General features: G+C 61.1%; 3 protein-coding genes across 4 annotated transcripts; all 3 read left to right on the top strand.

Moving 5' to 3' along the window:
- Nucleotides 1–109: 109 nt before the first annotated feature.
- On the top strand, nt 110–3,020 carry PRIM1 (DNA primase subunit 1). Its single transcript, XM_075737872.1, has 13 exons — nt 110–283; nt 511–668; nt 789–895; nt 970–1,043; nt 1,262–1,398; nt 1,469–1,527; nt 1,604–1,718; nt 1,841–1,927; nt 2,011–2,155; nt 2,229–2,298; nt 2,386–2,471; nt 2,554–2,652; nt 2,752–3,020. The coding sequence occupies exons 1-13, from the start codon at nt 181–183 to the stop codon at nt 2,769–2,771; spliced, it is 1,260 nt and encodes a 419-aa protein (XP_075593987.1). The 5' UTR covers nt 110–180; the 3' UTR covers nt 2,772–3,020.
- Nucleotides 3,021–3,282: 262 nt separating this feature from the next.
- On the top strand, nt 3,283–13,036 carry NACA (nascent polypeptide associated complex subunit alpha). 2 transcript variants are annotated; one of them, XM_075737866.1, is made up of 10 exons: nt 3,283–3,407; nt 3,912–3,983; nt 6,114–6,167; nt 6,973–9,420; nt 10,841–10,926; nt 11,051–11,128; nt 11,653–11,799; nt 12,126–12,254; nt 12,610–12,732; nt 12,908–13,036. In XM_075737866.1, exons 2-10 carry the CDS (start codon nt 3,914–3,916, stop codon nt 12,920–12,922), a joined length of 3,150 nt encoding a protein of 1,049 aa, XP_075593981.1. In that variant the 5' UTR covers nt 3,283–3,407; nt 3,912–3,913; the 3' UTR covers nt 12,923–13,036. The 2 variants fall into 2 exon arrangements, with proteins under 2 accessions (XP_075593981.1, XP_075593982.1); XM_075737867.1 differs by lacking the exons at nt 6,114–6,167; nt 6,973–9,420 and having other exon boundaries at nt 3,294–3,407.
- A 1,701-nt stretch (nt 13,037–14,737) lies between these two features.
- Nucleotides 14,738–22,813, top strand: PTGES3 (prostaglandin E synthase 3). The gene is made up of 8 exons (XM_075737976.1): nt 14,738–14,886; nt 19,998–20,111; nt 20,277–20,346; nt 20,610–20,708; nt 20,911–21,000; nt 21,455–21,517; nt 21,946–21,970; nt 22,484–22,813. Coding segments are annotated over exons 1-8 (483 nt in total). The 5' UTR covers nt 14,738–14,884; the 3' UTR covers nt 22,504–22,813.
- The last annotated feature ends 788 nt before the right edge of the window (nt 22,814–23,601 follow it).

The following is a 23,601-nucleotide window of genomic DNA, read 5'->3' as shown; positions in this document are numbered from 1 at the left end:
CCCGGGACCCCCAGGGCCCCCCCGGGACCCGCCGGTACTTTGCGCCCCCCCCCCCCCCAGCCCCCCGGCGTGTCCCGAAGGCGCGGTGCCCCCAGCCCCGCTCCTCCCCGGGGCCGGACTACAGCTCCCGGCGGCCCCCGGGCGCCCGTCCCCGCCGCTTCCCGCCGCCTCCTTCCCGCCATGGCGCGGTTCGAGCCGGCGGCGCTGCCCGAGCTGCTCCCGGTCTTCTACCGGCGGCTCTTCCCGCACGGCGCCTACGGGCGCTGGCTCGGCTACGGCGGCGGTGAGCGGGGCGGGGGGCTCCGCCGGGGGCGGCGGGCCCGGGGCCGGGGGGGGGTGTCGGGTCCCGGGGGCGCTGGGGCAGGCGGCGGGCGGATGCAGTGACCGGGGCCGGGGCTCCCGGGGAGTCCGGGGGTGCAGGGAACGGGGGGGGGGGGGGGGGCGCCTGTGATGGGGGGCGCAGGGAGGGGGGCTCGGGCCGCCCCCCCCAACCCGCCCGTGCCCCCGCAGTGGTGAAGAACTACTTCCAGCTGCGGGAGTTCTCCTTCACGCTGCGGGACGATGTCTACCTGCGGTTCCAGTCCTTCGGCAGCCCCCAGGAGCTGGAGCGGGAGCTGCAGAGGATCAACCCCTACAAGATCGACATCGGGGCCGTCTACTCCCACCGGGTGAGTCCTGCTCCCACCCGGGCACCACGACCGGGAGCGTGGGTGCTGGCCGGCCCTGGGGGGACACAGACCCCCCGCTCGTGGGGTCCCTTTCGAGGCTGAGCCGGTCCCGTCCTGCAGCCCAACCAGCACAACACGGTGCACCCGGGGGCCTTCCAGCCGCAGGAGAAGGAGCTGGTTTTCGACATTGACATGACAGACTATGACGACGTCCGGACGTGCTGCAGGTTCCCGGGGCGTTCAGGGGAGGGGGGTGCGGGGGCACAGGGCGGCAGCCTGACCCGCCGTGCTCTGCCTCCAGCTCGGCCGAGATCTGCTCTAAGTGCTGGACCCTGATGACCATCGCCGTCCGCGTCATCGACCGCGCGCTTGTGGGTGAGGGTCTCGGGGACCCACGCGGTCCCTGTCCTCATGCGCTGGGACACATCCGGACCACGCTCTGCCCCGCAGCAACGCCCAGAGCCCAGCGCGGGGGCTGAGGCAGCGCTCTGACGGGGCCAGGGGCGAGCGGAGGATGCGCTGGTGCCCAGTGGGGTTTGCGGACGCCACAGCCCGTCCCGACGCGCTGCCGCAGCCCGGCTGTTCCCCTGCAGAGGACCTGGGCGTGAGGCATCGCCTGTGGGTGTACTCGGGCCGGAGGGGCGTCCACTGCTGGGTGTGCGACGACGCGGTGCGGAAATGGTCCCCGGCGCTGCGGGCGGCCGCTGTGGAGTACCTGACCGTGGTGAAGGTGGGTGCGTGGGGGGGGGCTCGGGCACCTCCTGCCTACCCCCCCAGGCTGACCACTGCTGTCACCCCAGGGCGGAGCAGAGACCGTGAAGAAGGTGAACCTCTCCGAGTTCATCCACCCCTTCATCAGGTCGGTGGCGACCCCCCCGCCCGGCCCCCGCTGCCGCCAGCCACAGGGCGCTGAGCCTCCCCCCGCTCCTCCGCAGGCGGTCAGTCAGCGTGGTGGAGAAGTACTTCGAGGCGTACGCGCTGGTGGGGCAGGACATCCTGGGCAGCCCGGAGCGGTGGGAGAAGGTGCTGGCCCTTGTCCCAGAGGATATCCTTCCCAGAGCAGCCCTGCCGTGCCGCTCGGCGCTGTGCCGGGGCTGGAGGGAGGGAGGGTCCGTGTGGGGGTAGTGGGGTCAGCAGTGTCCGCAATTAGCCTTGACCACCAGCCACAGCACCGTGAGTTGCTGCAGAGCGACTTCCCCAAGAAACGGGACTCGGTGCAGCGCTGGGAGCTGCTGAAGGGCAGGATGGAGCGGACACGGGTGAGTGAATGAGGAGCTGCACCGGGTGGGGGGACGGGTGCTGCCACCCGTCCCGCTGCCCCCGACCCGCCTGTCCCCCACAGCGGGTGACAGGGTCCACGAAGAGCACGCCGTGCTACGCAGACTGGGAGATCATGCTGCAGTACTGCTTCCCCCGCCTCGACATCAACGTCAGCAAAGGCGTCGGGCACCTGCTGAAGAGCCCCTTCAGCGTGCACCCCAAAACCGGTGGGTCTGGCGGCCCGTGGAGCTGGCACCCCCCAGGGCCGGGCACCCCCGCGGTGACTCCCCTCTCTTGCAGGTCGCATTTCGGTGCCGCTGGATCTGCAGAGGCTGGACCAGTTCGACCCATTCGCTGTCCCCACCATCAGGTACGCGAGCGGGGCTGGCGGCACGGGGCGGGGGGTCCCGGCTGTGCCGGCAGGCAGCCCCCCACCACATCCCACCGTCTGCTGTAGCTCCCTGTGCCACGAGCTGGACACCGCTGGTGACGACGGGGAGCAGGAGGACGGCGGGGAGATGGAGCCGAAGCGCCGTGCACGGGGTGAGCGGGGCTGGGGCCAGGGATTTGGGGGGGGGCCCCACTGCCCCGTTCCCACTCCTGCTCAGCTCCCCGAATCCTCCAGACTACAAGAAGACGAGCCTGGCGCCCTACGTGCGGGTCTTCGAGCAGTTTGTGGAGGAGATGGAGCGCGCCCGGAGGGGAGAGCGGCTCCGGAGGAGCGGTAAGTGCCAGGCAGGGTGCAGCCGAAGCGGGGGGACCCCCGGGCTCTGAGGAACTGCTGCTCTTTTTCTGTGGAACCTCCCGTTTCTCCCCTTTGCAGACCTGCAGGGAGACTTCTGAGGCCTCGCTCCCGGGGGCCGCCGTGGCAGCCCCGTCCTTGCCGCGAGGGACCGACGCTGCTGTCGCCGACGCTGCCGCGGTCACGTCCGCCGGCCGCGGGGGTCCTGGTGCCTTGGAGCGGGGAGCGGGTGGCTGGTGGCCCAACCGCCCCGGCCCCGGCCCTGCGCGGGCCCTTCCGCCTTTTATACATTTTGTACTTTTTGTGTACCCTTTCCGCACAAAACCCATTAAACGTCTCCGTCACCCGTCTGCCTGCGCCCCGGGACGCGCCGGGGCAGGAGGGGGCCGGGGGGGGGGGGGGGGGGTGTCGCTGCCCTGCAGCCCCGGGGGTGCTGCCCGCCGTTCCCCCGCCGGCACCGGGGGGTCCCTGCCCCGCCGCAGGGCCAGGCCCCATGTTCGTGGCGTCCCAGCCGCGCGCCCGGAGGGGCCGCAGCTCCGTTTCCACGGGGGGACCCGGCCCCGCTGCGGCGCCTTGGACGGGACCGGACGGGGCCCGGAACGGCGGAACGCGGCCGGCGGGGCGGGGCGGGCAGCGGAGCGCTGCCCCCTGACCCGGAAGTGCTCGTCGTCCCGGAAGCCGCGAGTCCAGGCGCTCGGTCTCTTTCCGCCGCCATCTTGGGCCCTGCTCCCCGCACAGTGAGTCCCGCCGCCGCCATCGGCCGCCATCCGCCGCCGCGGGGGCTGCCCGCCGCTCGCGGACCGCGGCCGGGCTGGGAGGGAGGGCGGGGGGGGGCGGCGGCGGCCCGGCTGAGGCCGCCGCTGGGGCCGTGGTCGCGCCGGGAAGGCCGGCGGGGACGGCCCCGCGCACCGGGAAGGGGCACCCCGGTCCGGGGGGTGGGAGACGGCCGAGGCCCCGGGCCGGGTCGCCGGGGGGACCAGCTCTGCAGCCTGGCGGGGGGAGCCCCGTTGGCAGTCCCGGGCGGGATCGGCCCCGTGCCCTGCGGCGCTGGGGGTGCCCCGTACGGACCGGGCGGCTGAGCCGCCTTAGCAGACCTGTCGGTACCGGGAGGCGTTCGGTGTCTCTGGGCACCGGGACTCGCGGGTGGCTTTGGGAAGGGCGGGTTACCGGCGCCGGGTGGCTGGCCTCGGCCGTCCGGAGCCCCGGCGAGCCCGGCCCTCTTGGGTTCTCCCTTTCCCCAGAAATGCCTGGCGAAGCTACAGAAACCGTCCCGGCCACGGAGCAGGAGCTGCCGCAGCCGCAGGCTGAGACAGGTGAGACCGGGGGGGGACACACCGGAGCTCGTGCGGGGGATCGTCCCCGTCCCCGCGGCCTCTGGGCACTCGGTCGCTTTTAAGAGGGTTTGGAGCATCTGCTCCGCGGCCCGAGCGCCCTTCTGCTGCTTACTGCGGCTGAGACAAGCCAGTATTCTGTAGATTCCACCCAAAACCAGATCGGTTGTCTCCGCAGGGAACGTGACTAAAGCCTCTCGTGTCCCAAAATATTGGGGAGAGCGTTATGTCGGCCGCACTTGGTACCTTTCTTGTACATTCCCATTACGGATTGGAGTGTTGGAGCAGCAGGAGGAGGAGGAAAACAGCTGTAGTCGGGTTGGGGTTCAGCCACGCGGTGACTGGGACGGTCAGGGACGCCTACAAACGTTAATGATCCCTTTGCGCTCTGGAACTGCTCGTGTTTGGGGAGACGCCATGTGGCTCCGTGTCGGAATGTCGCGGTGGGGCCGGGAGTGTTGCTGCACCAGCCTCACGCCGTCCGGGGATGCCGGCACCCGGAGCGTGGCAGGCGAGTGTGGGCTCCCACGCCCACCATGGGGCAGGGGCTGGTCTCCAGCCTGTGCTGGGACCCGCTGCCTGTTGCGCTGCCTGTTGCGCTGCCTGATTCCCTCAAATCTGTCCTGGGTGCTGCAGTCCGGTTGGCAAACACTCTGCCCAGGTTTGCAGCGTCTCTGCCCCAGGGTGCAGGGACGTGCTGCGGGAATATGTGACCAGGTGTTGTCACCCGGCCTGGGGGAGCCATGCGGTGCGTGACGGGGAATGGTGGTCTGTCCGAAGAGTGTGTTGGGTTTGGGGACCACGAGGGAAGTCGGCACCCTGCCGGTGCTGGCAGAAAGCTTCCCTGGGGAGGGAGCGTCCCCCACGCCTGGCAGGGCTGAGTGATGGCTGTCGGTGTGACAGCTGCGTGGTCAGGTCCTGGGGAGCTGCTGGACTTCTGGTCTCTCTCCAGGCGTAGCTGGGATTCCTGCGGTGGGGGCATGTCACAGTGTCCCCCCTCTCCCCGGGACAGCTTTTTCTCTCTGTCTTGGGCGACAAGTCGCGCCTTTTCTTCTCCCAAAGCTCTGCTGCTCTTCAGTCTCTGAACGACTTCACGGAGCACACCTAGGTCGGTAGAAGCTGACTGTGGGCAGCGTGTGCTGAGCAGCAAATGCTGTTACAGTGGCTGCTCCCCCAACCCTGGGCAGCACAGGGGGCTCCCAGGGAGCAACATGGGCAGCCGCAGAGGCCGGAGCAGCTGTGGGTGCTCACGGGAGCCGTCAGGTAGGTCTGCAGGCATAGGGTGTGTGCGAGGGCCGTGGTGTTTATCCCCTCTCCGCTGAGCCGGCTGTTCTGAGATCCGGCAGCACAAGAGGAGCTGGCGCTGGGGGTGCTGGCGCAGGGCTAGCAATCGCCCTGTGGGTGGGAGTCATCAGGTGGTTTCCTTTGATGTTCATGTTATTATTCAGAAGTTGGAAAGCTCATGAAGTTGGGCAGAGTGGTCTCTAATCCAGCAGTACAGGGCTTCAGCTTCCAGGTGTGGGCAGCCAGGCCACGGGAGGCTCTGCGCACCTTAAAAATCATACGTGCTCTTTGAGAGTCCTGTGTCTCTCCTTCGTTTGCGGAGGTGCGTCAGGGGGTGACCCGTGCAGAGCTGGATGTGGCTGTGGCGGTGAGCGCCAGTGCCCCTGTGGAAGCGGGAGGAGATCTGTTGCTCCTTTGACGTGACGGGGTCCCTGCCAACCGGACTGTCGGTGGTTTCTCCTCGGCAGCCGGCCCAGCTGTCCTACATCCCTCATGGCAGACGTGCCAGGACATGCTGCCTCTGGCTTCAGGGTTGACGCGGTGCGTGGGGCTGGAGCTGCCAAGGGGTGGGTGTGTGGCTGGGCTGGTTCTGCTGTCCCGACCGGCAGCAGTGCCGGTTACGCTGGTCAGATGAGCGCTGCCCTCGCTGGCTCTCACCGTGCCTCTTCCCTGGGTGATTCCCTTTGATCGTTGGTGTTCAGAACGGCCGGGCTCTCTCCAGGCTCTCTCGGCGCTGGCTGCAGGCCGGTGTGCGCTGGGGGAGCTGGATGGCAGGCGTTCTTGGTTGACGGGACTTGTCTTAATAAACTGTTGTTCTTGCCCGTTCAGCTCCAGCTGCCCTTCCTCCCGCAGCCCCTGTTACTGCTCCTGTCGCAGCGCCAGGTACTCCGGACCCTCCTCGTTAACACCTCGTGTGCCGCATTAACCAGAGTTTGCTGTTCCGGGTGGTTGCAGTTACATTAACCCTAACAGCTTGCACAGGGGAGCGCAGGTCACTGCACAGGAGCCAGGACTCGGGGTCCCGTCCCCTCCGTGCGGGTTTGCCGTGTCACCCTCTGTGCTTCGTCCTTGTCCCCGAAGGGCACCTGCCTGCCAGGAGGGTCTGCCTGTGTCGCACCCAGGCTGGAGGGAGGGGGCCGCCCTCTGCCAGGGCGCTCCTGGAACAGTTACACATGCTGATGTGTTCGATTTGACTTTTCCTTCCTATCCTTGGGTGGGGCCTCATCGGCCCCCTGTTCCCACCAGCCCGGATGTGGTTTTGGGAACCCTGTTGCCCCGCGCAGAGTGGGCAGCAAAGCCTGGCCCGTGCCCGGCCCGCGGGGGCTTCCTGGCGTTTCAGGAGCTACCTCCTGCTGTGTCAGGGTTTTGGCCACAGCTGCTCTAAACTGGGGAAATTTGGGGTGGCACTACTGATCCTGGCATCGGGTTTTTTCTTCTGTCACTTGCACCCATCAGCTAGCTCATGCTGGCACAGCGCTCTGTAAAATCAGTGCCGGTTTCTAGAGGCGGATGAACGTCGTGGTCTGTGCTGGACCCAACAGCCCAGGCAGACATTCATCAGCTGCCCTAGAAGCCGTGCACGAAGGCTGGGGGGAGGCCAGGGCCGGCTGTGCTGGGCAGGGTGCCTTCTCTTGGCCTCCCCTCCCTCTCCCTCCTCTCACCTGTTCACTCTGTTTCTCTCCTTTAGCTGTTCTTCATGCTGCTCATTCCCCACCTCTGACTCCATCTCTGGGCCCGGCTGGCCTGGCTCTCCCAGCGGAGCCCCCCAGCCCCGACACGGCTCTGCCAGCCCCTGCCGGACCCCCGGCCCCTGTTTCCCCCCCTGTGGTCCCAGCTGCGGCAATCCCAGTGTTTTCTGTTCCCCCCCAGCTCCCTGCCCCAGCTCTGCAGGTCCCCGTTACCCCTTCCCCTCCTCCAGCTCCTCAGTCCCCGACGGGTTTTGCAGCCCCAGGATCTCCAGGGCCTGCCCCAGTTTGCCCAGTATCTCCGGGACTCCCAGGCCCGGTGTCCCCTGCTCTGGCTGCTGGTCTGGCCGCAGTGACGGTGGCCCCCCTCGCCCCCGCTGTGAGCCCTGCTTCTCCCCCTGCAGCTCTCTCCTCTCCTGTGAAAGCTGCCCTCCCTGCTGCCCCTCTGAGCCCTGCGGGAGCTGCGGCCCAGGCCCCTCTCCCTGCCCCTGTGGCAGCCTTGGCAGCCCCTGCTCCTTCCCAGAGCCCAGGAGCAGCCCCAGCTGCTCTCCCACCATCCCCTTCTCTGCTGGCATCTCCCCCGTCAGCAGCCCCCACTCTTCTGCCTGCTCCCCCCATGCCTCCCAAGGCTGCGGTTTGTCCCCAGAGCCCGGGCTCTCCCCCTCTTCCCGCAGCAGCCCCTCTCTGCCCTGCCATGGCACCGGCACCAGCTGCCCCAGCAGTACCAGCGTCTCCTGGCAGCCCTGCCTCCGCCCTGCTGGCTTCTGCTTTGGCCTCTCCCCTGCCCCCCCTCACTCCTCCTCAGCGCCCGGCCTTGGCCAGTGCCATCTCTCCGCCTGCCTTCCTGGCTGCCCCCATGGCCCCGTTGTCACCCCCTGCCCCTCTGGTGCTGGCTGGGATGTCTCCTGGGAGTCCTGCTGCTGCCCCACAGGGCCCAGCCCCTGGTGCTCCAGTGTCTCCACTGGGTCCAGTTGCTCCCGTTGCCAAGAGCGGTCCTGCGGGCCCTGCCCCGGTGGCCCCAGCTGCTGCCCCTGCGGCTCCAGCTGTGGGAGACACAGTCCCTCCCTCTGTGGTCAGGACACCTCCCGGGAGCCCGGATCCTCAGGCAGCGCCTGCCGCTGCAGCGGCTCCCATCGCTCCTGCCCTGTCCAAACCCTCTCCGGGAGCTGCTGTGTCTCCCCCAGAGCCACTGGCACCACCATCTCCCAGTGCTGCACCACCATCTCCCAGTGCCGCACCAGCAGCAGCCACAGCTGCTTTGGCCAAAGCGGCTCCAGCGAGCCCTGGCTCCCCACCAGCAGCTCCTGTGCCTGCTGCCCCCTTGGCCCCTGCCAGCTCCCCGCCTGTCACACCGGTGATGGCAGCTCCAGCTGCCCCTCCTGTGTCCAAAGCGGCACCTGCGAGCCCAGTCCCTGCCCCGACTTCTCCGTCTGGCCCTGCCGCACCAGCTCCTGCAGCTCCACCAGCTCCAGCTGTCCCTCCTGCAGCCAAAGTGGCTCCCGTGAGCCCCATCGCTGTCCCATCTGCCCCCTTGGCCCCTGCCAGCTCCCCGCCTGTCGCACCGGCGGTGGCAGCGATGGCAGCTCCAGCCACCCCTCCTGTGGCCAAAGTGCCTCCTGTGAGCCCAGTCACTGGCCCATCTGCTCCCTCTGCCCTTGTGGCACCGGCGATGGCAGCTCCGGCAGCTCCACCAGCTCCGGCTGCCCCTCCCACAGCCAAAACGGCTCCCAAGAGCCCTGTTGCTCCTGTGGCCCCTGCCACGCCAACCCCTGCCACACCAGCTCCTGCGGCTCCTGCAGCTCCAGCTGCCCCCCCTGCAGCCAAAAAGCCTGCAAAGAGCAGCCCTGTCGCTGCCCCGGCTGCTCCCTCTGCCCCTGCCACTCCAGTGCTGGTGGCTCCACCGCTGCCAGCCGCCCCAGCTGCGGCCAAGGCAGCTCCCAAGAGCCCTCCTGTAGGCACACCACCTCCTGCAGCTCCAGCTGCGCCCCCGGTAGCCAAAGCGGCTCCCCAGAGCCTGGTGGCACCTGGCATGCCAGCTCCTGCTCCAGGCATGGCTGCCCCAGCCCCGGGAGTTCCTGGTGCCCCCCCGAAGCCATCAGCCGCCCCTGCCACCCCTGCTCCCCAGAAACCAGAAGCCGTCCTCCCTGGTAACCTCCCTGCACCTGCCTCTTCTGGGCCAAGTGCTCCCCCCACGAAGAAGCAGACCCCTCCCAGTAAGGTCACCAAACCGGCCCCCCGCCACCCCCCATCCAAACCCCCCTCGAAGGCCCCGGCCCCCGTCAGCGCTGCCATCGAGGATGACGATCTGCCACCTCTGATCCCCCCAGAGCTGCCCGCTGCTGAGCCACCGGTGCAGCCCATCCTGGTGGACCTCTCTTCCCGGGCAGCCGTGGCCCCCGCTGAGGCCCCTGCTCCTCCGGCTAAGCAGCCCGTCCTGAAGAATGACAAGGGTATTTGCCGTCTCGGTTTGCCGTGTGCATGGAGTGCCACTGGCTGCCCACTGGATACTAACCCGTAGACGGGCCCCAGGTGCCCCTACGTCGCTTGGTGTGTCAGTCTAGACAAGTAGTCTGTGGAAGTGCCGCAGCGGAGGCAGGCCTGAACCATGCCAGACCGAGCTGATCCTGCCCGAGCAGCCGGTGAGCCGGGGAACGGGGAGGGGAGACGCCCCGCGGCCACGGGATCGGGCAGGTCAGGGCTCGGCATGGTCCAGCGCCAGCGGGTTGGTGTCACTAACGCGTGATCTCGGGCACGGAGCACGGCGTGGCTTGTGGCGCGGGTGTTGCGACTGTTGCCTGAGCTGGCTTCACACAGACTCTGGGAAGAGCTGCCACGTGCCTGTACCGCGGCCGTGTGTGTCTGGCATCCACTGTGGTTTTTCCCCGTGTCTGTCCGCCAGCAGAGGGGAGCTGCGGGCAGTGGTGATGCCAAAACAGGCCCATCCCCGCGTGCTGGGGAAAATCTTTTGCCTGCCTGAACTGTTGGGATCCCCCGGGCGTGCACTGACAGCCTGCAGAGAGCTTTGCCGAGGGCTCCTGCGTGCTCAGCCTGGCCGCGGGCACCGAGGCCCTTTTCAGAGAAGGAAGCGGACTGAATTCAGGTAATGGCTGCATGAGAGGGCGTCATGGTCACCCTCCGGCCTCCTCTGCGGCTGGAGGCACCTGGCTCCACTTTGTTCGCTCCCGCGTGGTCGGACACGGCTATGCCGTGGTTTGCAAGCTAATCGCGGCACTGCAGCAGTGGTGCAGGAGCTGGCAGCCCTCCGAACCTCCCCGGCTCCGGCAGCTTTCAGGACCTGGCACAGAGGCCAGCCTGGGCGTCCAGAGAGGCCGTTCCCTGATGGGGGTAATTGCAAATCGCCCCTGTAGTGAAGTCATGGAAAGGTGCAGCAGCCCCGAGGACTCAGTGAATTGGGTCTCGTTTCTGTGCCGTGTGTCCGAGCTCCTGCAACCACAGCGTCACTGCTGCCCGAACAGGTTCGAGGGGAACTGAGGGAGTCCCTGTCAGCGCCACCCTGCACTGCTCCTCCAGCCAGGCTGCCACACTGCCCAGCGCCAGGCCTCAAACCGGGGGAGCAGGTCGGGCTGGGGCTGCCTCCTGGGGACTCGGTGTTCCGGAACGAGCCTCGAGGCACCTGCGGTGCTCTGGCTCGGAAGAGGCAATGCTCTTGTGCCACCACTGCTCATGGTGTTTGGGGTTGCGGAGAGAGCTCCTTCCACCAGATACTGCTTAACCATGCTGACTGGAAACTGTCAGCACCCAGCACCTCTGGCAGCAAAGGCTACGCCGAAGCAGCATGGTTCTTTGATCTTGCCGTGTCCCCTGGACTCTACCTGAGCTGGAAGGAGTGATGTGTGTGTGTTTCTGTAGGGTCCGGAACAGAGTCTGACAGTGATGAATCTGTACCAGAGCTTGAAGAGCAAGATTCCACACAGGCCACGACACAGCAGGCACAGGTAGGGCAGACGGCACGTGCCAGCGCATCCCTGCACCCGGCAGCGGCGAAGCAGGATCCCTGCTGGTGCCGGCCGCCGCCACCTCGGGATTGTCATGAGTCCCTCTTGTTTTCTGTCCTTGCAGCTTGCAGCAGCAGCCGAAATAGATGAAGAACCCGTTAGCAAAGCAAAACAGAGCCGGAGCGAAAAGAAAGCACGGAAGGTGAAGTGGGGCAGTGGCTGGACCAAACTCATGTGCCGCAAACAGCCTGCCTGCGGACAGCTGAGCTTTGCCTCAGGGTCTGGCACGGTACCCCGGAGTGCCGGGGTCTGCGCCCCGCGAAGCCTGTTCAGGGCTGTGCCTCCTCACCTCCCGCCCCTGCGCGGCACAGCCGGGCCTTGGGGAGCCGAGGGAGGTTTGTGTGGCCTCCTGTCCCTCCCTGGCCCCCAGGCAGGGGGATGCCCCTTCTCAGGCAAAATCCTGGTGTCTAGGGGGGGCTTGGGGTCATGCTGTGGATCTCACCAGTCCTGGGAGGTGAGAGTTCCCTCCCAGGCTCCTAGTGTGCTGTCAGGCTACCAGCCCAGGAACGCTTCTCTGTAGCCATAAAATGCACATTTTCATTTGTGTGAGCGCACTGATCATCGGACCTGGGTCTCTGGAGGGCAGATGAGCAGACGCATCTTTTCAGGGCCTGGGCTGTCTCAGTAACTTCTTTCCCTCACTTACCTTCATTTTGGGTTTTTCAGGCAATGTCTAAACTGGGCCTTCGCCAGGTGACAGGAGTAACCAGAGTCACTATCCGGAAATCTAAGAACATCCTCTTCGTCATCACAAAGCCAGATGTGTACAAGAGCCCAGCATCAGACACCTACATAGTCTTTGGCGAAGCAAAGGTGAGCTGACCACGTAGTGTCTGGCGGCGGTGTTAATCCACACTCGCGGCAGTGGGGCGGCAGGCCGCTTAGCTGGGGTTCCTCCTTGCCACCTGAGCGCTGGTGGCGAGTCCCAGCTGCTGCATGTCCCGTCCCCCCCCGAGGGATGTGGGCAGGCCTGGGGTCCGTGCCGAGGGCCGGCTTCCCGGCTGGGTTGTGCGGCAATGCTGTTGGATGTGCTGGCACCGCTGCAGCGCAGGGAGCAGAGCTGTGGCGCTTTGAGCCTGTGCGCTGATGTCTCATGCTGCGCAGGGCTGGGCTCACTTAATGCTTCTTCTCTTCTCCAGATCGAAGACCTGTCCCAGCAGGCCCAGCTGGCAGCTGCCGAAAAGTTCAAAGTGCAAGGAGAAGCTGTTTCAAACATCCAAGAAAACACACAGACCCCCACCGTGCAGGAGGAGAGCGAGGAAGAAGAGGTACATAACGCCTTCCCCACCATGTCCCTGCAGGGCTGGGTGCTTCACAGGCTGTAGGCCCACTGCATTAACGTGTCCTGGAAGCATCCGGAGTTTGTGTTAAGACCCGTGGTTTTCTTTCTTTCGTCCACGTCTTCGCCATGACAGCAAAGGGAGAGCACAGGGTCCTTCCCCTGGATCCCAGGCACTGCCAGGGGACTGTCCCCAGGGCTGGCGTGCCCCATCTTGCCTCCCAGCTTCGTCTGTGTGGCCTGAGTGGGAGCTGCCCCAGGCCAGATGATCCCGTTTTCCTCTGCCAGGCACGGAGCAAACCGTGCGTCGGGCTGGCGTGAATCCCAGGCTCTGTCTCCTTTAGGTTGACGAAACCGGCGTCGAGGTGAAAGACATTGAGCTGGTGATGTCGCAGGCGAACGTGTCCCGAGCAAAGGCAGTCCGTGCCCTGAAGAACAACAGTAACGATATTGTAAATGCGATAATGGTGAGTGTCTGCCTGTCTGTGCGACGCGGCCCCGGGGAGGAGGGAAAACGGTTTGTGGTGGGACGTCCCTGGGGGTGGTGGTTCCCCGCAGCCGTGGTGCCAGATCCCAGAGGCCGGGCTGTGGGGCTCTGTGCCACCGGCAAGGCTGGCTTCTAATGTGTTTTTCTCTCTGCAGGAGTTGACGATGTAGCTGCCAGAGGGAGGAGCCTTTTTTGGTGTTTCAGAGAAGAGTAAAATGCAACTAAATTTAAAATTTGTACTATTTCTATCAATTAATAAAAGTTGTGGCTTATTGTTGGTGAAACACTTTCTGCTTCGTGTTGGCTTTGCTGCCCTCCCCTCCCTGATAGCTGAGGCCGCAGGGTGGAGCCTTCCTCTGGGGAAGATCTCGGCCCCGATACCCGTCCTGTCCCACCCCAGCGGAAGAACACCTGCCCGGTCCCTCATTTCCTTCCTGTCCCCAAGGTCGGCTGGCCGTGAGCCCCAGGGTCAGCACCGTGCCTGGGGCGCCGAGCTCAGCCCAGGCTGTCTCCCTCCGTAGGGGGCAGGGGGTCCCAGCCGGGAGGTGAGGGGGTGTCACCTCCTGCACCCCCCGGGGGTTCCCTTCCCTGACCCCCGGCTTCTCCTGGCTTCCCTGCAGCCGTGGGGCAGGGAGGGATCAGGGCACCGCGCGCCTTCCAGCCCGATGCGGGTTCCATCCTGACATTTCAGCCTGCTGCTTTGCTGGATCGGGGCTGCGCTCGGTGGGGTGCGGGAAGCCTGCACCTACCCGGGAAGCTGCTGTTGGCAGGGGGAGTCTTGGGAAACTGCTGACATCTGCCCACCCATGGCCCCGAGTCTCACGAAATGCAGAGGCTGGAGCTGTGAAAATGGGCACCTTGCTGCTGTTCAGAAGCACTTTTTTCTCCCCTGTGCCATGAAAGCTGGGTTTTGGAACAGCTCATCAAAGCTCATGAGCGACGTGGCAGCACAGGCTGCAGAGGAAATAACGGGTGATGCCGGCCGGCAGCCCTGCCGGTGTCGGTGGGGAGAGCAGGTGTTTGCCGGGAGGCGGCCACAGCCAAACCCACGTCAGGGGCATTGAGCAGGAGGCTTGCGCGGCGGCATTTGCCATAAAACTGTTTTAAGAAACTGGAGCACTGTTGGCCCAGGGAGCAGCCGCGGGATTTTGGAGCAGCTCTGAGCAGTGTTGGCGCTCCCTGCAACAAGCTGAGATGCCTTTGGCGCGAATCGCTGCATCTCCCCGGCGAAGCTGCCTCTTTTTTGGTGAGACGCGTGCTCTGGGGAAGGCCCAGCACCAGCGTCCCTCTCTGCGGCGGTGCCAGGGGCCCGGAGCCGGTACGGCGGCACAGCGCAGCCTCCGGATGAGGGCTCTGCCCTGGCAGGCAGCACATGCTCCTGCACGCCGGGGCGTGGGCCCGAAACTCGCCGGTGCCAGCAGCCCCGGGCGGGCCGGAGAGGGTAAAAACGATCCCGGGCCGGGTGGGAGCCGGGTGCTGCCTCCGGGGCCGGGGATGGGGCCCAGCTGGGAACAGGGACAGGACGGGGCCCCGGGATGGGTCCGCCCGATGGGCTGCGCTCCGGCCGTGCGGGCGAGGAGCCGCCCGGTGCCGCCGCGGGAGGTGGGGGGGGCCCGGCCCAGGCCCAGGCCCAGGCCCAGGCCCAGGCCCGACCCCGCCGGCGCTGGGGGCTGCCCCGTCGCCACGGCAACCGCGGGCCCCGCCCCAGGGCGGGCGATCGCAACGCGCCTGCGCGGCGAGAAGCTGCTAGAAGGCAGGAGGGAGCGACGCGCGCGCGGGGAGGGCGGGGCGCGGGCGGCGCCTGCGCGGGTGGGGCGAGCGCCTCCGCGCGCCAGAGGCGGCACGCGGAGGCCGCGCATGCGCAGCGGCAGCGGCGGGAGGCGGCGCGGCGGGTATTTTGCTGCGTCACCAGCGCTGGGCGCCGCCGCTCCCGAGCGCGCGGGGCATTGTGGGAACGAGGCCGCGCCGAGCCCCGAGCCCGCCGCAGCGCCGCCGCGAGCCACGGCCCTGCCCGCCCGCGCCTGCGCCGCCGCCGCCACCCGCCCGCGCCGCCGCCCAGAGCCGGACCCGGAGCCGGACCCGGAGCCGGGCCCCCCCCCCAGCAGCGCCAGCCGGAGCCGCCGCCATTCGCCATGTGAGGCCCAGGGGTGGGGAGCGGCGGGGGCGCGCGGCGCGGCCTGGCCCGGCCCAGCCCCGCCGGGCCTCGGCCGCCGGAGGACGCTGTCCCGCGGGGACCCGCCCCGTAGACCAGGCGGGTTGAGGGAACGCGAAGCGGGGCGCGGCGTCCCGCCGTTGCCGGCCCGCGTGGTGACCTTGGCCGGCCCCGCCGGGCCGCGGCCCGGAGTAACTCGGCGCTTTCGGGTCTTCCCCCCGGCGGGGCCTGCCCCGGTTGCCGCCTGCCCCCGGCGGCTCGGGTGAGGGGGGGGGACACGCTGCTCGTGGCGGGCCGGGCGGCCGCGGAGCGCCCCAGCTCGGGGCTGAAGGGCCGCCGGGTTTGGCCGTCTCTGCCCCGGTCTAAAGCGAACGGGGCTTTGGCCGCCCGGCCCCGCTCCGGGCTGTGTGTCCCGGGTGCGGGGAATGAATGGGGCCGAGGCGGAGCGGCCCTGCCGGGGCCCGTCCCTCGGCTCGGGGGGGGGGGGCGCCGAAACGGGGGTGTTGAGCGTTGCTCGGTGGTTTGAACAGCACTGACGTCCATCAGACGGTAGTGGCGAAAAATTCCCGGTAAGTAAGACATCTACTGCCTGTAATGTGCAGGCGTGCCAGGGATTTATTAATCCATTTATAAGCTTTCACCACTCTGCTTTAAAAAAAAAAAATAGCGAAAAGACAGTGCTCGGAAGCCCCCTCGGAGACCCTCCCCACCGTGGGGGGAGCGGGCAGACCGTGGTCCCTCGGCCACGCTGCCCTGCAGGAGCTGAGCTGCTGGATTTCTCCCCCGAGCACGGCCCGCGTGGCCTCCGGTGTATCCAGAGCAAAAACCTGCGCTCCGGAGTGCCTTGGTGCTCCAGGAGTGCTCGCGCCATGCTGGCGAGTCCTAATTAGCTGCTTTCATTGTAATTCTGCTGAGGCCGGTTCAGTGACCCAAAACCGGCGTATGCTATTCGTAACAGAGCTCCAGTTGACGTGAATGTTCTCTAGCAATGCAAACAGAAGAGGAGCCAAACTTCGCAGCGTGTGCAGCGGGAAGCTTTTAAGAGCAAAATCTGGCTGTTGGGAAAGAGGCTGATGGCAGCGTTAACTGCTGGCGGTCTGGATTTCCATGGATTTGGCTTAAATGGCTGAAGGTGGTAGTGCTTTTCTGAGGCTTTTCTTTGTCAGAAAGGTTGATCTGCCACAGGCACTGAGGAAAGCGTCACCGCTCGGTGAAACAGCCAGTGTGACTGGTTGCTTTTTGCCCCCTTGTTCTGAAACTCTGAATGATGGGGCTGCTTCAGCTTAGTGTGACTGAAAGTGAGAAGGATGTAATAAAGTTGGAGTTTTTTCGTTTAATGTCTGTAGAATACATCATCTTGAAACCACAGTGCTACTACAACCCACTTAAAATTGCCTATCTTTGTAGTCTGAAACTAAGGGGGGAGTTAATGAAAAAAGAAAAGTCTTTCCAGGGCATATAAAGGAAAGCAAAACTAATTATGTAAAACAGGTTTCTTACTGCTGTCTGGGGGTGAAAATCTTGACCAGCAGGTGACTTTTGCAGTGTCCTCAAACTGTAGGAATTGTCAGGAAACAAAGCTGGGCTTCCAGTAGGCGCTTTCTATGGAGCAGACGAGGAAGCATGAGGACAGGTTTGGAAACCTTCAATCGCACCGAGCCACCAACAGAAAGATTTCAGATTCAGCTCGTGAGTACAGCATGTAAGAAACTGCTTCTGTGTCCATGGTTAAGCTGGAGACCGGGGCATCCGCGCCAGAACTGCGGCTCCTGGCATCGCAGGCAGCCCACCACAGAGCAGCAAGCTCTCTTGGGTGAAGCTGAGCCTGAACATCATCGCCCGTCAGTGGGGAAACTGCTGCTGTGAAGCTTCTAGAACCTGCTCTACAATCCTGTTGTCTTCTGAATGGGATGACTAGAAGAGGCAGTCAGATGCAGATGTGTGGTGGCTTTCTTTGCTTAGGAAGTCCCCAAAACACGTGGGTGGCACAAGCGTGGATCTGACAGAAGAAATCCTTGCCGAGTGTGGAGTGGGGTGACTTGTTCCCTGGGCTGTATGCTGCTCTAAGTCTGTTACGACTTATCGCTAAACAGCATATAGCATGTTTAAATTAACTTCTCTGTTTCAAAGAAGTCTGAATCCCATTAGGACATGTGGATGGTCCGTAACCAAAGCACGTGCTCAGGTTGACGCTGTTGGCATGAGGCTGAGGTCCCCTGCAATCTGTTTGGTTGAGCAAGAAGTGTTAGGCTCCTCGTGTAAGAAGTGACTGTGCTTAGAAGCCCTGGCGGTGTTTCTCGGTGCCTGTGAGAAAACAGAGAACTCTGTGTGGGTGTAGGGGAACCATCTCTGAAGTGCTTGGAGCACGTGCCTGCTTCCCTGTTGGCTTCCCTGTGTGCAGTTGTCTCCTGGGAGCCTCGGTGTAGGCAGGCAGCGCAGGTTGGCTGCGACTTCCGTCTCACCCCTAACATCGGTTAGCAGTTCCAGCGTATCCTGCGTTACTGGTTTGAATGGTAAGTCCTGACTTAAAGCGCTTCAGGAAGGTTTCTGTCCTCCCTTTGGGAGGATGAGAGATTTGAAAAACAGATAAAAAGAATGAGAGGCAATTCCAGCATAGCTTTAATTACAGTAGGTGTGTTCAGGGTGGTAAGTACTAAATATCTGGGGAGGCAGCGTACGTTTAGTGTTAGAAATGTGGATTGTGCTCTAGTAAATTTTCTTTGGTCCCATTCAATCCTCTCTGTAGCTCGGATGTGTGCGAGTGTCCTTCAGCTCTAGGACAGTTCAGTAAGATTTTTGAAAGTGTGTGAAGAGGCTATTGGTGCCTCAAAACCCCTGATCTTGGCAAAAATACCGAGGTCACGGCCAAAGCAGAGCTACGAGACTGAGGAATGCATGCAGCTCCCTGGGAAGGCCGGAGATATCGCCATTGACATTGAAAGTGTTTGCAAAGTGTTAATGCTATTCAGCAGGAGCCCCTGCATCATCACGAGCAGGGACACTGAGATTTCTGTTCTGATAACAGTGTGTTGAGCTCTGTGCAGTGGGATTTTTGTCTTCAGCAGCGTGAGAAATGGCTGCCATGCAGTGCCCAAAAGCAGAGACACAGAGGGAACAGAGCAGGTCATCTCTCATCCTCTTTTCCTCTGAGAGTCTTTCACTCCCTATTAGAAGAGGAAACTTGTGCCCAAGAACGAATTAAAAATACCATAGTAAGAAAATTGCTACTCTGCTGTTGTTGTACTTTACCTGAATAAGTAGGTGCCTTGGTATTTCCTAAAAATGCTGCTGGAAGGGAAGCGTTAGGTTGTCACCCGGTGGGATGGTATCTTGCTTGAAACTAAAGGTTGCATTCGGACCCCACCTGTTTTTTGTGCTCCTGGAAGTTAAATGTTCTGTTACTGGCCTCTGACCAGACGTTTCCTGCACTTCTAATGGGTGCCAATGCTGGAAGAGGCGGTTGTGGTCGCTTCTGCCACCGTTACTGGCCTTCCCTTGAGCTGGCACCATTGTTTGTACAGCTGAACTGCGAAGTATGTGTAGCACCGACGGAGCTCAAAGCTGGCTGGGCTGGGATTTAACCAGGGCTGGGGCCTGGTCCAGTTCTGTGGACGGTTGTGCTGGGAGCGGGATGGGAACAAGCCGTGGGGCGAGGGAGCGCTGCAGCCTTCAGTAAGTAACTCTACTAAACGAGTCACAGTTTGGTACAAGGAATTGAATCGGTTGATCAGGTGAGCCAAAATCTGTTCTGAAAGCTTAGTGATGGTAATCTTCAGAAATGTTCTGAAAAGTTAATTACTCTTGTCAGGTTATTATGCTGTAATGCTTAGAGTGCATTACAGAGACCAAACATCCACTTCTCAGTGGGTGAAGTGTACGCTGTCATGTTCAGATGGGAACAGGAGCTTTCTTTGTGTCCTTGTGTGCGTTAACTTCCTGTAGTCAGTGTAGATGCAATAAACATCAGGGTAAGTGACCGTTCAGCTTAGAGTGTTTAACTTCAGTCTGGCTCGCCGGAAGGTCTTGGAGCTCGTCTCTGCAGGGTACGAGCTCTGGAATCCCAGCCTTGGTCTTGCACCTCTGGGAGACGGGTGAGAGCCGGAGTGGGGGAAAGCACCATGGTTTTCTGTGCCTTAGCAACAGCGGCTCGCGCTGGGCGGCCGTTTGCTTTCCCCTGGAATGCAGACGCGCGGCTGTGGGCTTGGCTTGAGTTGCCAGGAGAATAACTGAAAGCGGTGGGGAGTCCGTGGCCCAGCCGGGGTTGCTTTCAGCAGCCCATCGAGAATGGCCGCGCTCGAGCGTTGCAGGTGAGTTCTCGCTGCAGAACTACAAACGCACGAGAGTTGGTCGGGAGTCCTGCGGTGTTTTCTGGTGCCTTGGACAGGCTGTTGTGTCTGTGGAAAGCCAGAAGATACCAAAGAGCGTGGGAGTTAAAGTCTGGGGACATAGAAGGTTGCAGCGAGAAGTCAGAAGCGATTCTTCAGCGCTTGTACCTGTACTGACTTCGGCGGGGTCTTTAGCCAAATTTGTTGAAGGGTACATTTTTTTAATGGTATCAATGTCCAAAAAAGCAGGCTTTTCAGCGGTGGTGCTTTGGGGCTTCTTGAAGTGACAAAAAGCACAATTAAGCGTGGCTACGTAGCTGTTAGAGGTGACTGAAATTTTGCCATCGTCTGTAGTAGCTCATCTTGAAAAGTTTATCATAATTTTGATTTGCTGTAACATTTCAGTCTCAAAGATTTTGATAGCTTCTTCAAGGAACATCAGCACGAGCTTTTTGGGGGTGTTACGCATCGAATGCATTATATCCCTTTATCCTTCACATTCTTTTTCAACCTTGAGCACCTTTTAGAGATTATTAATAATAAGCTAGTACTGTGGCTTTTAAGAACGGGCAGAAGTCTTTTAGTTGAACATGTCTAAATGCAATTAAAAAAAAATTCGAACCGCTCAAGTTGTGTCTCGGGAGAAATGTAAGGAAAGCCAATGTTAAGTTTGCTGGCAGCATGGAAGGGTGAGTTTTAAAATTTTTTTGAATATTGATGAAAGATACGAAACTTGATTTGAATTTCTCTTAAATGGTCTGTCCGCAGGCAGCCTGCTTCTGCGAAGTGGTACGACCGAAGGGACTATGTCTTTATTGAATTTTGTGTTGAAGACAGTAAAGATGTTAATGTAAATTTTGAAAAATCCAAACTTACATTCAGGTAAGTACCTCGGGCCTTCACAAAGCTGAGAGGCATGGGGACATCCCTGAAGGCCGTGCTGATGAGATAATATTTTTCTTAAAAGTTGCAAATTCTCTTAATGAAGAGTATTTGTTCTATAAAATCTTTCCTGCTAAACACAAGCATTTTTTTTTCTCTTAACAGTTGTCTTGGAGGAAGTGATAACTTTAAACATTTAAACGAAATTGACCTTTTTAATAATATTGATCCAAATGTGAGTATCCTCTTGACTCTCCTTACTGTATTTTCAGTGCCGTATCCTGAAAAATGCCAGCCCTTCTGGAGGCTGCTGCCAGCATTGTGGGCAAATTCTTCCTGAGGCCCTAAGAGCACACTTAAACTCGGGTCTGCGAAAGCATCTCTGGGCAGTATTTTTCAGGACAAAGAAGTTGATAGCTTAAGACAAATGAGTCTAATAGAAGCAGTTCCTGGTGAAGTTTCTGATGACTGTACTAACAGATATTTGCTCCTTTTCAGGAATCAAAGCATAAAAGAACAGACAGATCTATCTTGTGTTGTTTACGAAAAGGAGAATCTGGTCAGGCATGGCCAAGGTTAACAAAAGAGAGGGCGAAGGTGGGTTCGAACTCCATCATGTGCCTGTTGCCTCCCCTGGTTTTAATTTTGTTTAATATTTGGGTCATGTTTAAATTATGTAGCAGTTAATGGGTCACTTTACTGTGCTGATCGGAACAGCAGTTCTTATTAACCTTCCTCTTCTAACAGTAACAGCTTGTTACTTGCTTGTCCTTAAATAACTTCTCATCTTGACGTGCAGCTCAACTGGCTCAGTGTGGACTTCAACAACTGGAAAGACTGGGAGGACGATTCAGATGAAGACATGTCCAATTTTGATCGCTTTTCTGAGGTATGGGAAGATGAGTACCTAGAGATTTGGGTTTCCTTCTGGGCTGCGTGCAGGCGAGCAGGGGCTGAGAGCTGGAGGAAGAGGAGTCTTCCTTGCCCTTCCTCTTCCTGGCCGCTGGTTTGCTGGGGCGCAGCCGTTGCTGACTCTAACCAGCGCTGTGGCGCAGCAGTGAGGTGACTGGTCTGTGCTATCCGATACGAAGTGAACGGGTGTCCCGTTGTAGGTGCTGGCACTAACTCGGTGCACCAGTTGGTTTGTAAGGCAATTAACTGAAATTGGGTTTTGGTGCTCACCTTAAATTCCTGCATAGGTGCAGCTGATTTGCCAAATCAACGGGGGCTGTGGGTTGTAACCATTGTAAACTATTTTTAGATTTTTACTGTGCTCCCCTGGCTCACATAGAGCGTGGTTGGCTTCACCCTGTAGTAATGTGGTCATTATCTCTCTGGAACAGATGATGAACAACATGGGTGGAGATGATGACGTAGACTTGCCAGAAGTAGATGGGGCAGATGATGTAAGTACTTTTGTTCGCAGTAAATACATGAGGGGGCAGGCGCAGCGCCCTGCGTGTTTGTTGTCGCTCGCTGAAGTCAAACTTGCGTTCCCTCTTCAGCGCTGTTGAATGGTTAAACCGCACCAAACCTTGTGTGGACAAATGATGTCATCTGGCAAAAGTCATGTCCCTGCCCTCCAGTGGTGCTGAGGGCGGTGGTGTTGGTGCTTGCAGAGCCCGGGCAACTTGGTGTCGTCCGCCTCTGCAGCGACTGTTGGCTACTGTGGGTCTGTAGCCTCTGGCCAGTGAGGGCAAACTTAAGTCCTGTGGAACCAGGAGTTCCTCAGCGTTCCCCCTAGGCTGTGGACGCAGCCGCTGGGCTACTGGTACAGAGTGAAAAGCGCCTTCAAGCACAGTCTGCTCCAGTTAATGTTTCTTCTTCTTTCCAGGACTCACCAGACAGTGATGATGAAAGTAAGTTGGCGTTCCCGGTTATTTTACACACCGTGGGGCAGTGCGAGTGCTCACCGAACACTCCTATTGAGCGAGAGCCTCGAGCAGAGCCAGCAGATGTTCTGTCCCGTTGGTCTCGCTAAATCCTGGCCGCCGCTAGTGCCAGCGCCTTGCCTGAGTGGCGTGAGGCGACACAATCTAGGGAAAGCCATTCCACATGCGTGTGAAATACCAGTTTGCCCTCCCCAGCCAGCTGCAGCCCTGGGGGGGCTCTGGCTTTCAGAGCAGCCGCATGTGCCATCGGTGTCTGTGGTGCTGGTCCTACTCAAGTAACGTCTCTGTTGGCTGCGCACAGATCTTCCTTCTTGAGATGTTAAACTGCCCCGTGCCCTCCTTGGGCAAGGGCTGGATCCTTTCGTTTCTGTCCCTTGAGATATAATGGGGGTCCTGGTAGCTTTTTTTTTTTAAAAAAAATAATAACCAAAAACCAAACCAACACAACCTGCCCGCTAACACTGCTCTTTTTCTCTCTAGAAATGCCGGATCTGGAGTAAGGAAAACTGTCGTCTTCAGGGTTTGGGGAAAGAACTTCATCACAACATTTCATAATTGAGATAAGAATTCCTGAGTTGATAGCCCTAAAGGGAGATCCTGCATCCTTTAACCCATTTTTCAGTCCATTTTAAATGGCTTCACTGATGGTAGGTGTGTACCATTGCACGGGGCGGTCTTAAGCCACGAGAGGCAATAACGTTATGCATGAACCGTTTCCAGACTTCCAAAAAAAAAACAAAAAACAAAACCCAATTGAGGTGTAGGCAATTGATACAGAGCAGTCGCAATAAAGTTTACGGAGCCTCCTTGCCTCGTAGTGGATGTAATTACAATGGGAGAATCCTGAATTCACACCAAGTGGTCATTGAGCATTTTCCCCCCCCCGCCCCCCCCCCCGCGGCCTGAAATTGTACGTTTGTACCGGGAACAAAACTGGCTGAAACAAGGCTGATGTCATTGGCTCTCAAAACTCGGCAGGCGATGCGCAGTACCGCTGTGGTGTCTTCAGGTCTGGTCCGCTAAAGTTTGTCTCAGAAAACAAAACGAATCGAAGCTTCTCCTGCTCCTCCTCCTCCTCCTCGGTGTCGGCCGAGGCGCGTGGCTGGCGCCCGGTACCCTCCTCCGGGGCGCGAGCGGCTGTACGTTGTTGCTTGTCGATCTGTACGTTTAGACCAAATCGTATTTGCACTGTGGGTATGGAAGCGAGTGACAGACCGTTGGGCGGCTTCGAACCGGGCTGAAAAACCTCAATTTATGTTCAGAGCAGCGGGGATTTTTTTAATGTCTACATTCTTTCTAATAAACTGTTGAAGACTCCCTGGCTCTCCTTCCGCCTGCGCCCTGTGCCTTCCTGGGACGGGGGGGTGGGGGGTGGGGGACACACGGGGCCGCCGCCGCGATCGGGCCCGGTCCCGCGGTCACGGCGCCCGCCCCAAGGACAAGCGCGGGACACGTGCGCCGCTGCTTCCGGCTCTTTTTGGCCGGGGCCCGCCTCTTCCTGCCGGTGCCGCCCTATCAATTCCTGCCGTTTCTTGACGGATAGAAGTGCGGCCCAATTATGAGGAAGCGGAAAGCGAGCGCCTCGGCAGGTTTGGCCA

Source organism: Balearica regulorum, chromosome 29, assembly GCF_011004875.1.
Source record: "Balearica regulorum gibbericeps isolate bBalReg1 chromosome 29, bBalReg1.pri, whole genome shotgun sequence".
NCBI lineage: Eukaryota > Metazoa > Chordata > Aves > Gruiformes > Gruidae > Balearica > Balearica regulorum.
Note: the sequence above shows the minus strand (reverse complement) of the source record. Positions and strands in the feature narration are given on the sequence as shown.

What these genes read in the sequence shown, in the direction of transcription:
- PRIM1 (XM_075737872.1), top strand. Translation starts at nt 181, where the DNA reads ATGGCGCGGTTCGAGCCGGCGGCGCTGCCCGAGCTGCTCCCGGTCTTC. An exon ending in GGGCCGTCTACTCCCACCGG is followed by an intron (nt 669 to 788) that starts GTGAGTCCTGCT and finishes CCCGTCCTGCAG; the next exon opens with CCCAACCAGCACAACACGGT. An exon ending in TTCATCCACCCCTTCATCAG is followed by an intron (nt 1,528 to 1,603) that starts GTCGGTGGCGAC and finishes GCTCCTCCGCAG; the next exon opens with GCGGTCAGTCAGCGTGGTGG.
- NACA (XM_075737866.1), top strand. Translation starts at nt 3,914, where the DNA reads ATGCCTGGCGAAGCTACAGAAACCGTCCCGGCCACGGAGCAGGAGCTG. An exon ending in CCACGACACAGCAGGCACAG is followed by an intron (nt 10,927 to 11,050) that starts GTAGGGCAGACG and finishes CTGTCCTTGCAG; the next exon opens with CTTGCAGCAGCAGCCGAAAT. An exon ending in TAGTCTTTGGCGAAGCAAAG is followed by an intron (nt 11,800 to 12,125) that starts GTGAGCTGACCA and finishes TCTCTTCTCCAG; the next exon opens with ATCGAAGACCTGTCCCAGCA.
- PTGES3 (XM_075737976.1), top strand. An exon ending in TAACAAAAGAGAGGGCGAAG is followed by an intron (nt 20,709 to 20,910) that starts GTGGGTTCGAAC and finishes CTTGACGTGCAG; the next exon opens with CTCAACTGGCTCAGTGTGGA. An exon ending in ATTTTGATCGCTTTTCTGAG is followed by an intron (nt 21,001 to 21,454) that starts GTATGGGAAGAT and finishes TCTCTGGAACAG; the next exon opens with ATGATGAACAACATGGGTGG.